This window comes from Copadichromis virginalis, linkage group LG20 (genome assembly GCF_057382275.1).
Source record: "Copadichromis virginalis isolate Kocher_CV1m ecotype Utaka linkage group LG20, C_Virginalis_male_GT1.1, whole genome shotgun sequence".
NCBI classification, from domain to species: domain Eukaryota; kingdom Metazoa; phylum Chordata; class Actinopteri; order Cichliformes; family Cichlidae; genus Copadichromis; species Copadichromis virginalis.
The window spans coordinates 2,083,626-2,095,787 of record NC_140637.1 but is presented as its reverse complement, the minus strand read 5'-3'; the positions used below and the strand labels follow the sequence as shown (position 1 = coordinate 2,095,787).

The window sequence follows — 12,162 nt, the reverse complement described above, 5'->3', positions numbered from 1 at the left end:
CTGTGAGTCTCTCTTTCTGTTCAGCTACACATACAGCCACCGGCATAAATGGGATGGCTCAGTGCAGACAAACGCAATCTTCCTGTAAAGCACCCACACCACAATTTTTTGCACTCTTGTATCCTTAATAGCACACTTGCACCCCAACCTCCAAATTTCCCTTTTGCCCACATGACAAACCACAAACCAACAGTCTGGCACATAACACGGCAATCATTCTGTCAGTCCACAGTGGAGTAGGTAGATGTTTACAAATATATATCTAAACAATGTAAGCAATTCTGATTCTAATTGTGTAATGACAATACACATAAAAGGATCCGATTAAACAACTAAATGTGAGAGAAAAACTAGCCGTATGATTATCTCTGTCCCGGCCAAACCGTACAAGAACAATGTCCTTTCAAATCCTCCCAAAGGAAAGGTATGAGGAGTGTGATGTGGAGCACCTGGAGTCAGAGCCGGCATTGCAGTGAGGGCCCTGTTAAAGCAGGGGTGGGCTTGAAGGCAGGATTGAGACTTAGTTTAGCAGAGATGGAATGCACACCCTCCAACAGGTAAGAAAGACTACATTGTTCCTCTATCTGGCAGAGCAACCGCCAAGGGAGAGAGAGGAGCCGGGGGAGAATGGAGGGGAGCGTGTCTTACATAGCAAGTGACCATTACAATCCTTAACAAAAAATCCCCTCATTGCCCTGATCTGCAGCACTGTGAACAGTGAATTCACAAAGGCTGTGTGTTATAGAGAAACTGCCCCATTGTGCAAAACTTTTCACACAATTCCCGATGATAGAGATGCATATTTATCGTGTTGTAGAGTAATTCATATTTATTGTGTTGTAGTGTGTGTACAGCACTGGCAGCCTCACAGTGACAATGATGATTTTGGAACCAATCTGGGCCATATTAAATATTTGGCATCTTTCTTCCTCTGTTGCAGACCCCTTGCCGCGTACATTGTGTACAACACAATGGTTAGATTCACTCGTTCATCGATGGCACCAAATCACTTGAAGCTGTTATTTCAGCTTCTGTGTCAGACGCATATGTTAATACTTTGTATAGGATTCAAGTATTTGTTAAAGCAAGCAGAAGTAAACACATGCTTGGAGAACTGCTCGCAGAATTTCTCAGAAATGTGAATCTGAAAACCGATGTCACAGTCATTTCTTTCCTCGAACTGTAGTCGCTGAATTAACTTGTTAAACAGAAAGCGGGAAAACACACACAGACACGCATGCACACACACACACACACACACACACACACACGCATGCACGCATGCACGCATGCACACGCACGTCTATCTATCATCGTACAAAACATTTTAAATGAAAATGAAAATTTTACACATCTGCACAAACATCCAGAGAAAAGTTGTAAATGTGATGATAACTACATTTGAGTTAATTAATATAACATTAAATATACACTGATGGGCTACAGTTACAAATTTTATTCAGCTGTACATTCACAAGCTTTGGGAACATGGATGGTTTTGTATGGCCCAATATAATATCACATCCCACTGAGACATAAATCACAGTGTTTTCTCATTGTTCTAAGATGGAAAAACTAGGTGGCTGACTAAGTCAAGAAAGGTGAATGTCTACCAGGAATCAAAGAAGGGACTTCCCAACCCAAGTTCCTAGCACCCAGCCCCTGACTCAACCACTGCCACAGCATGCCAAAGAGCACCCTGTTATTACTGCAACCACAGTGGTTTTGAATCTGGACACAGTTCCCAGGTCAACGCCCACATTCCCTGTTTGTGTTTGTTTGCTTCAATTAGTCTTTGACATCTCTGCTTTCCAGCTTGCCTGAACCTTTCATGGCTGTCAGAGTTTACTTATTGTGTAGCTCAGTTCTCCAAACAACTGTGCTTAAAAAACAGGCCAGAGGTGCTGGCTGGGAACTGCCCACAGTTGAGTCGCTCAGGCTTAGATTTGCTTCATGTGTGTTACGTTTTGTATTGACGCTAATCTGAAATGATTTGTCTGCTGTTCTTTACGTGGTCGTTAAAATGTTCATTAAAAATTAAGGATTTGTGGTATCTCTGGTTTTTTTGTAGTATTCAGAAAGCTTTAGCAAACATGAGTGGGAAAAACCGCCTCATGACCAAAAAAAAAAAAAAAAAAAAAAATGGATGTGTGCAATGGGTTGTGGTATCAAAAGGGGAATATTTTTGGAGGCAGTTTCTGGGAAGGGAAAAAAATAGAGAGGGCAGTTTAAGTTTTTTCTTTTTTTATATTGATTGAGAAAAAACTAAAAAGCTAAAAATTACAAAAGGGGTGACATGTATCAGGTAATGTGTGCAGCCGTTAGTGGGAATATGCAGATCGGTATCTGACTGAAAATGCAACCCATGTTATAGGATGTTGTTACACAGGTATCGCTGATACCGATGTGGCAGACAGAATGAAAAAATGTGCATGAAAGTTGAAAGATTAATAATCGTTTTGGAAATTAACTGGAAGCGCAATGGTCTGTCGTTCACACAGCATCAGTAGCTCTGTTTGTCACGATGGTCACACATTACCAGACATAAGAACGAGAAAATGAGGAACCTGAACATGCAGCATCATTCTTCTGAATGTCTCAATAGTGCCTGTGCTTATCTCAAGATGTTCAGATAAAGATAATGTTTTGCAACAGCAGTATTGCGTTGCCTGATTATTTATTGAGAGCCTCTTTTATTTTTGTGCAAGCGTGTTTCTCAAAAAAAAAGTTGACATGCCCTGTACAGTGTGAACTAACAGCGAATGCAATGTGTTGCAGTTTTTGTACACATCTATATTTGACTGAAAACGTTACAAAAACGACATAGTTTCAAGTACTAAACCCGAGAAATGTTACTGCTGAAGAATACAAAGCAACGCTTTTCCAAAAATATCTCGACGGGGTGTTGCATCACCGGGTCTCTTCAAGAGATTCTTCAAGCTCTTGGGAACGGAGGGGATGAATTGCTTTTCTATTCTTACTTCATATATGATTCCATTTGCTCAATTGCTTGGAGCCTCCTTTGTGTTATTCTTTGTTTAATAATACAGTAAGTATTTTATGTGCCATGTATGGACAAGCAGGCCAGTTTAGCAACTGTACTCTTTTACTATGGAGCCATGCTTTTGTAATAGTTGCTGAATGTGATTTGGCATTGTCTTGCTGAAATAAACAAGATGTACCTGAAAAACGGAGCTGCACTGGCCGTATATGTTTCTCCAAAACCTGCATATATCTATTTGAACTGTGTGCTGATAACAAGCAGAAAGAAAATGGTGCACATTGCTGTTTCTGGATTTTTTTAAAAATTTATTTATTTTTTTGAATGGTAGTATGTTAACTTCCATTTTTTGGATGCACAACAAGCTGACTTTACTGGAAATGTTTTTTCAAAAGTCTCTCCAAGCACATCCAGTGATATCCACTGCAGAATGTCATTTTTAATATTGGCCTTTCTCTGAGTTTTCTGATTCTTTTATATGATCTCTACCATGGTAGAAGATGAGATATACAAATTCTTAAACAAAAGAAATTCTCAAACTGTTGAAGCAAATGCCTACTGAGCCTCCACAGAGTGTTGAATCCATCTCCAGTTTTCATCTTAAACACTCAGACTCTCTGGGAGCATCTTCTATGTTGCTTACTTATTACCAATCTGTGTGAGTTGTGAGATATTCCATCTGTTTTTAAAAAATAAGCATAAGAGCATTTTTCATTTTTAACTTCTAATATTCGACTCATTATAATGTTTAAAGTGGTTGCAATTTTCTTTTTATTTAGGCAGTGCATCACATTCCTCTGGAAACAGGTTGTGTATTCTTTCGGTCAATGTGCTCTTCAGAATGAAAGTCAAGTCTGGTTGATAATGAACACATATTGGGGGGGGGGGGGGGGGGGGGGGGCAGGGAAAGGAGGATGTTGGTTGGCGGAAGCTCTGTTTTACACCGATAAAAGGAGCACTTGATTCATAGGAAGGGAACTGCTAACTGCTGTGGTTGCTGGCATGTTGTGGCGAGAGGGAAACAGCCCATACTATTAAAATACTTCACTTTTATATAATGCAATGTTATTATTTTCTAGTTTTAATCTTTTACGTAAAAAAACACTGCTGATAATTTTAAAAAATAAGGTAAATACTTGATGAAACTCGAAAAAAGCTCCTGAAGAGAGATTATTAGCGATCAGTTTCCTCACATCATGCTTTTCCGGTGCAGACTTTATTATTTAGGATGTTTTCATGACAGAGTAGTGGTGTATATGTTTAATACCACTTACTTTTTGTAATAATCAATCCAGTTCTTTTTTAGGTAAACTGAATCAGTACCATATGCCATCCAGAAAACTTACAGTCATTATATACAGTAGGTATTTTGTTTCTGTTTATTCATTGTATGTGTTGATTCATCATTCAACTTTCAGACATCAGTCAGCTTTGCCAGTCATCGTCACCACTGTGATGCTTTTCAAACACAAAAGAATAAAAATAAGTTTAACTTTGCGGATGAGATGGCATGACAATATCAGGCGATATTTAACCTTTTAGTATGAGCTAGTTCAAGGCAGTATACAGTTTCCTCTCTGGTCAAGGCAATTTTGAAATCGTAGTGGCTAAATTTGTGCAAGCATACTGCAGTGTTGCAACATTTCATAGTTTCCCACAGTCCTCTTGTGAGCACGCATAAGAATAGTTGGTATCTCCTCACAATACACGTTCTGCAGTTAAATAATGGCTGGACATTATTTGCTTTTCAGTGATATTTGAAGCCCAAAAATATCCTACAGTAAGGCCAAACAATGATGTAATTTATGGAGTTAGATAGAGGGAAATCCCCATCAGCCTGTGTTTCCAAATGCTTCCCAGAAGTGGGAACTAAGATAATTGGAGTTGGTTAAATGTAGGAGGATACTGAAAAAAGATGTTGATGAGTACGAGCAAGCTAAAATGGCTTGTAAAACGAGAGATTTACCACTAAGTCCTACAAAAACAGCAACCACCTTTAGTCATTAGGTTTAATTACAGTAAGCTCTGCAGGGATGTGAACTCTAAAATAAACATCCTGACTTACACGTGTTTTTTAAGAAGCTCATACAAGCTACTAAAGGCATTTACATGTTTGGATTTCAACCACAAATGAATTTTTAAGTTCTATTGTAGTTAGTAATCTTCATAGTTTGAAGTTTTACACAGTAACAGGAGACAGTCCGAAATTACAGTAATAAAGTTAGTTAATATATTGTTTAGCTTTACGTTTGGGCCATTAAACGGTTCAGACTTTTCCGACTTAAAGGGCAAATGTGTTATAACTACAGGCGAGTCTGAAAGTACTTCTTTATTAACCACATCGCTTTTGAGGCTGTTTGCTCTGCAGTGAACTGATCTTTGCCCTGCACGCACAACATACGGCACCGCGTCAGCCAATAGGAAAGAGACTCATTTACTGTACGTATTACGTAGCCTAATGCTGCTAGCCCGGTAGCTGGTTTGCTAACAGGAAAGAAGATGGATTCTCCCATACTGGTAATGTTAGCCCATTTATTCATTTCTGACGATGTAAAAGCCACCAGCGTTATCTCATTAGTACTTCACATAAGTATTTACTAGCAAAATGTTTCTCGCGGTTTTGTTTTGTAGAGTCAGGCGAATAATCCCAGTGCTAACTACAGTAAACGGGTTGGCCGTTTTAGCTAAGGAGCTAGCATCTTTAAAGTTAGCTCGTATATGCGTTTGTTGATGATGTGGAACTGTCATGTCTCCTTCACGATTTGGTGATTTAGAAGTCTTTTAAATAACATTTAGACTGATTTTGTGACGCCAGTCGACACCCAATTTATTCAATTTACTTGCATAGTTTTGATAGTTCATGTTTATTATTTAACATACGAGTTGCCACATTTTTAAAGAATTAAGGCGAATTCGTTCCTGGGTAGGATAAACAATGCCTAACGTGTGCTGTCTTCACAGGAACCGTCCTTATACACGGTCAAAGCTGTTCTCATTCTGGACAATGATGGAGACCGGCTTTACGCCAAGGTATGAATTTCAGACATCTGTGCCATCATGATACTTCATTATTATTAACGCCGGTGAAATGCCAAATAGTGATCTTCTGCGAAACAGTGAATACTGGACAAAAATCACTGCTGATATTTAAACGCATGTAAATTAATTATTGGCCTATAATCTGTCAAACTCTTGTGAATGGTGTCAAGTTATTTTGAGACTGCACTAATTTTAATTCTGATTAAATATTCTGAGTTTGTGCGGAGGGGCCCACAGGAACTCAAAGAAAAATCATGGAAACACTCTTGCTCTGAAGTTAATTTTTAATTGCCACCTAAAAAAAACCCCACCAAAAAAAGCAAAAACACTGCCTGATTCTGTAAATTCTCACATAGCTACATTAAACACAAAATTCAGTCCATAACAAATGCTGTATTTTTTTCCTGATTAAAAATTATGTGCTAAACAGTTCCCAGTTACTTTAGAAAAGTGTAAACCTTTAAAACATGTATGACTCACTATTGTCTCGTTTTCTCATTTTGGGTTGATTGTTTGCAAGAAAATGTCATCATCTAATAATAAAAATGAAAACTAGTGAAAAGGATGTAATTTTTAGACTAATATCTAAATGTGACTTAATTTCTAATTTCTGCAGTATTATGATGACACGTACCCGACAGTGAAGGAGCAGAAGGCATTTGAGAAGAACATATTCAACAAAACGCACAGAACAGACAGTAAGTCGTCTTTACACTGTTAAAAACAGTTACTTTGCCTCAATGCATACCTAATATCGAGCATGGTTGTTTTTTTTATGCCTCTTTAGGTGAGATAGCACTACTTGAAGGCCTCACTGTCGTCTACAAGAGCAATATAGACCTTTTCTTTTACGTGATTGGAAGTTCACATGAAAATGAGGTAAGTTTAATGACCATAAAGTTTTGTAATGAATCCTTTTTAAGTAGGAGTTGAAACTTGCTTATGTTGTGCTGAGGAAAGTGACAGCACATGCCGAATATGGATCCTGCCTCATCATCCAGTCTGTGATAGCCTGAGTAATGGTGTGAATCACGGTACATGAGCAAGTTTTGACTATTATTGTTTTGCACTTGGAACCTTATAATTGCACTAAACCACATAAGAAGTTTTCACAAGTAAAGTCCATAAAATTCCAGGTGAGTCCAGTGGAAACGCTGCCCTTTCTCACACGTGGCAGACAACTGGAAATAAACAGAGTCATTTGGTTCCTCATTATTGAAACATTTCTAAAACTACGCATGGAGAAAATGTTTTAGTTAACTTAAAAAAAAAGGGAGGGGGGCTTTTGAAAAACACAGAAACTAACTGAAAAAATTGTGTTTGCTTACAAAGCTAACTAAATTAAACTTAAAAAAGTCAGCTTTACTCTTAAGGGTAGTCACATTTTATTTGTTAACTTATTAATATTGTAATATTAATAAGTTAACAACTTGATAATATTACAATACAATAGTACTCTTTAAATCTTACCCAAAATAATAAATCTTACCCCTGAATTATTATTATTATTATTATTTAATCTTTTAATTGTATTTATTTTTTGTTATTAAACTGATAAACAAACCTGAAGATTTACAAACCAAAAGAACTACATTAAATAGATTTGAATCTATTTAAATTGAATTGAAAATAAAAATGAAATAAAAAATTAAAACTAATGAAAAATATAAAAGTTTAATAACTCTGACACAGACTTCAGTGGGTAACCTGGTGGGTAAAGATCGTCTGATGACGTGATATTTGCGTTCACTTGTGCGCGTCGCAGGGTAGAAAAGTTGAAGGCTACAGCACACGTGTGAGGCTGAGCCTTAATTTCCATCTTCATTCTGTAGTTCAGCTTTTGTTATATAGTAAATTATTGAATTTTAAGTTTTTCACTCCCTCCAACTTGGTGTCAGGATAACCCCCCCCCCTCCTCATATGTAACTTTGTATTTGTCTTACCGAATAGAATTTTAAAGCAAATTGTAGAAGCGTATAATTTGCTATCATGATTTGGCTATAAGCTGCTTTTCAAATGTATTAGTAGTATTTTGTGTCCCTGTTTTTTCTCACACGATATATGCGACTCTAGCAAATATGTCCTAAGTAAACCAATATAAATAAAAGAAACTGTTGAACCTTTAGTAACGAATCAAGTGTTTTAGCCTCAATAAAAAGTGGCTTTTATTTGTACACTGTTGTAATTTAAGAACTGCTTATATAGTGCACCGATTCTGATGTGTTCTTTTGTTTTCAACAGCTCATGCTTATGGCTGTTCTAAATTGCCTTTTTGATTCGCTCAGTCAGATGTTGAGGTATGTTTTTGCAGCAGTTATTTACAAACATACAAACTTTTTTAAGGCACATTTTTTTTCACTAAAATTAACGTGTATATTTTTAACTGCAGAAAAAATGTTGAGAGGAGAGCTTTGTTGGAGAATATGGAGGGACTCTTCTTGGCTGTGGATGAAATTGTAGATGGCGGGTGAGTAAAACTAACCTGATAATTCTGATTCTTGTCAGTCATCTTTTAGAGTTTTACATCACTTTGTCTCCCGTGCATTTCCTGCAGGGTGATCTTAGAGAGCGACCCACAGCAGGTTGTGCATCGTGTGGCTCTTAGAGTAAGTTGCTCTCCTCTGAAACATTCTGCCAATTTTGACATCGGTTGTTTCTGCTGCTAAAGTAATGTAATTGTTCTTGTAGGGTGATGATGTGCCTTTGACAGAGCAGACAGTCACCCAGGTGAGAAAAACATTCGAACTCTGATCTTCTCTCTCCCATAAAGTTTTAAGGCTCCATTAGTTTATTGACTGTTAAAACTAATTTCTTCAAAACCTGCAAATGCAAGGTCATTGCACTCATTCTCATCCATGCTCGCATTTTGCATTGTGTCATATGCACGTCAGGGTACATGACTACTCATTTGTTCAGTGGTGAGGTGGTAGGTAGCCAGCGGTGGTTCCTGTCTTTTAGCTCTTACATGTGTGTGTGTGTGTGTGTGTGTGTGTGTGAGCTCTTCTTGATTAATGCTGTCATTTAAGAGGCCTGAGACTGGCTACTACCACCCCTCCTTTGGCCATGATTAATAGCTGTGCCCAGTCCCCATGCTTTATGGTTATGATTCGGCTTTCCTTCAGTGGATTAAGATGATTAATGAGCTCTTGCATATTTTCCTTCATTCATATCACTTGCTCATCATTTTTTTCTCTCAGGATTTCAACTTTATTTTAATTGTGCTTACTTTATCTTCCTTGGTCGTGCCACTTGTGTTTTTCTTTTACTTTTATTTGGTACTGTTTCTCCTAAGGGTAGCCGTTCTTTTCTGGGCCAGTAAAGTCGGACGTTAGTCAATGTGATCTCTTTGGTCAAGCTTGTGTTTTTTTCCACAGGTACTTCAGTCTGCCAAAGAACAGATCAAGTGGTCCCTTCTGCGATAAGAGTCATGGCTGCACCAGAATACCATCGAGCCACTATACAGCCAAGATTTCACAGCACTGATCTACATATTCCTTTTCCTCTGATTTCCACTCCTTCAGTTAACGCTGTGACAGTACTGACCGCTGGTTCAGTCACACTCCCAGGACTACTTGACAAAGTTTCATTTTCTGTTTTTTTTCTTGCACAGGCGTGCATTGTTTAACATGCTCAATGTGGGGATAAGATGTGCTGTACATTCCAGTAATGGTTGTCCTGTTTTTATTTCTGTTATGGTTTTTCTTTTCTTTTGTCTTCATCAAAGAAGCTGGTTGTTTATAAAAACAGTATACAGATGTAAGATGTTAATAAACACCATCATAGCTTGTGACAACATTCCACGTGTCTCCTTACAATAACAGTTGTGTCATTCAGGACTGCATCCTTCCACCTCCTCCACATTACTGTAAAACAATCCAGTCAGTTTCTGTCCCTTTCATTTACGTGGGTGTTGTGATTAAAGTATTATTGTAGTCATTAAGTTCTGTATGGGATCTTCCATCAGCAGATACAGTTAATAAATATCTGACACTGGCATGGGAAAAGCCATGATGTGTCCAAACACTACCTGTTTGTATGGTGTGGCTTTAATATTAGTTAGTACTCTGTTGCACATAGACTAAGAGTCGTGAACTGTTTGTTAACATTCATAATTCTGTTTAGCTTGCTTTTAACAGCTTCTGCATTTCAGAGTTGAACATTTTAAGTGTTCTTTGTTCTTCAACGCCTAAATACATAACAGAAGCTCAAGGGCTCCATCTCCTGGCGTTGGCAACAAAGTGCAAAAATACTGTGAACAGGAGGAGACTCATCCATGCAGGTCTGTTGTGGAACTTGCATAGTACTCGGTACTGTGACATGAGAAGTTTTATGGAGAAACCCCTGATTCATTTCTTTACTACTGAGAGCTGCTATGTGCACCGTGAATTGTGTGCTCCCATGTATGTACCCCCCCACCACCTTCATATGCTGAGCTTGTGCTCATTTGAATGCAAATGAAGGAAACCCCCCAGAGAGGAATGGGTACGAGTATAGGCACTAGATCATATTGGTACCTGATGCATATTACAAGAAAATGATATATCTGCATTCTTCCAGCGAGGTATTCCCATATGTTCCAATTCTGATCTTTTCAAAGTACTCTTTGTGAGCAGAGATTTGTGTTGGCTGTGCTGAAAACCATGTGCTTATATCCATGTCTAATCCAAACTACGTTTGGTAGCAGGCCTTATTAGAGTCTCTTCTCTCCTCGTACTTTAGATTACATAAATTATCCTGAAGCCCTTTGCATGCTGTGACAGGTCTCAGGTCATCGAGCTACTGTTTGTAGGCTTTTTCACAAGCTGTCATATGTCAGAAGTTTGCCAATGTTTCTGTTCTGGATATCTAAGTAATTTTGCTCAGACATCAAAGTAAGAAACTGACAGAGCAAATGCTCTTGATGTAGAGGTGTCTGTGGCCTGGAGGAGTTTGCTGAAAGGATCACACACATTTGTGGTAATGTTGGAATCCAGAAGGTAAATTAGCGTTCCACCTTTGATTTGCCCCATGGAAAATTTTATACCTCCTCCTGTGGAAAAAAAAATCTCGTGAGAAAATAACCCGAGAGTGTGAGAAGCAATTGTGATATTTGGATTAATTCAATGTTAGAAATAAAATATTTATGTTTCCTTAGCTCAAAAAAACGAAAGGAAAAAACACCTGAAACATATCAAAAATACTGTGTATTAGGCTTCGTGACAGCGGTTGTTAAAAAAACAACAGTGTGCGTGTGTTTTTGCCTGGATGCATGCATGTGTGTTGTCTTTACTAAACAGAGTAGTGCAGTCAATGAAAACGGTTATTGGGTGTGAGCTGTGGTCCCAGTGTCTTGACTTTGCCCCAGTTTGTTTCAGTCCTTGAATCTGTGGCTCTTTATAGCTGCACAGATCGACTGAATGGAGACCATGATGATGCTACTTGTGATTATTAAGCGTTTTACTGGATAAAAAGCAGTAAGAAAAGGAAAGGTAATCATTATAAATGGACTCCATTATTGCACCAGTTTACTGTTATCGCAGCGGTTTGGTGGTATAATGAGGACAGCTGATGTCTCTGTGTGTGGTTTCACTGAAGGAGGAGGAGGGGGTGGGGAGATGAAGGTTAAAGAGGATGAGGTTAGCTGAAGTAGACAGCAGTAAATGTAATTAGATGAAATCCCAGTGAGGGCACAATGCGGAAAAGAGAGGGTTAAACCAGATCCCCACCCAAGGTGCCCGTCCAGACCCTCACTCTTCATCTAGATAGCCCTGCAGCACCATCGGCAGCTCAGTGACGCGATTTCATCCACTAATTACAGTTGCACCATCATAAAAACCAGCAAGGTAATTTATATTAATTATATAGGAATGAGTATAACAGTTTGAAACGCCATGGCTTGACATGCTGTACATAACATGCAGTAAAATTGTCAGAGACGTGTGGGCTCAGAGCCTTGTAATTGATCAATGCATACAGTGAAAGAGTCGCTCAGCGTGTGTGTGTGTGTGAGTGACTTTCTGAATTAGAGTCTATAAATTATCATCATCTGTAAGCTTACAGACTCTTTATGTCATAGTCAATAGGCCCAAGCACCCATCCAATGGCTTGTCCTGCTAACCAGAAACAACACAGGGGAAAACAAT

The 12,162-nt window shown here is 38.4% G+C and overlaps 1 protein-coding gene across 1 annotated transcript; it reads left to right on the top strand.

The window, feature by feature from the left end:
* The first annotated feature begins 5,261 nt into the window (after positions 1 to 5,261).
* On the top strand, positions 5,262 to 9,835 carry copz1 (COPI coat complex subunit zeta 1). Its single transcript, XM_085444067.1, has 9 exons — positions 5,262 to 5,518; positions 5,963 to 6,031; positions 6,657 to 6,738; positions 6,828 to 6,919; positions 8,282 to 8,337; positions 8,430 to 8,507; positions 8,595 to 8,646; positions 8,729 to 8,767; positions 9,415 to 9,835. Exons 1-9 carry the CDS (start codon positions 5,501 to 5,503, stop codon positions 9,460 to 9,462), a joined length of 534 nt encoding a protein of 177 aa, XP_085300193.1. The 5' UTR covers positions 5,262 to 5,500; the 3' UTR covers positions 9,463 to 9,835.
* Positions 9,836 to 12,162: the final 2,327 nt, after the last annotated feature.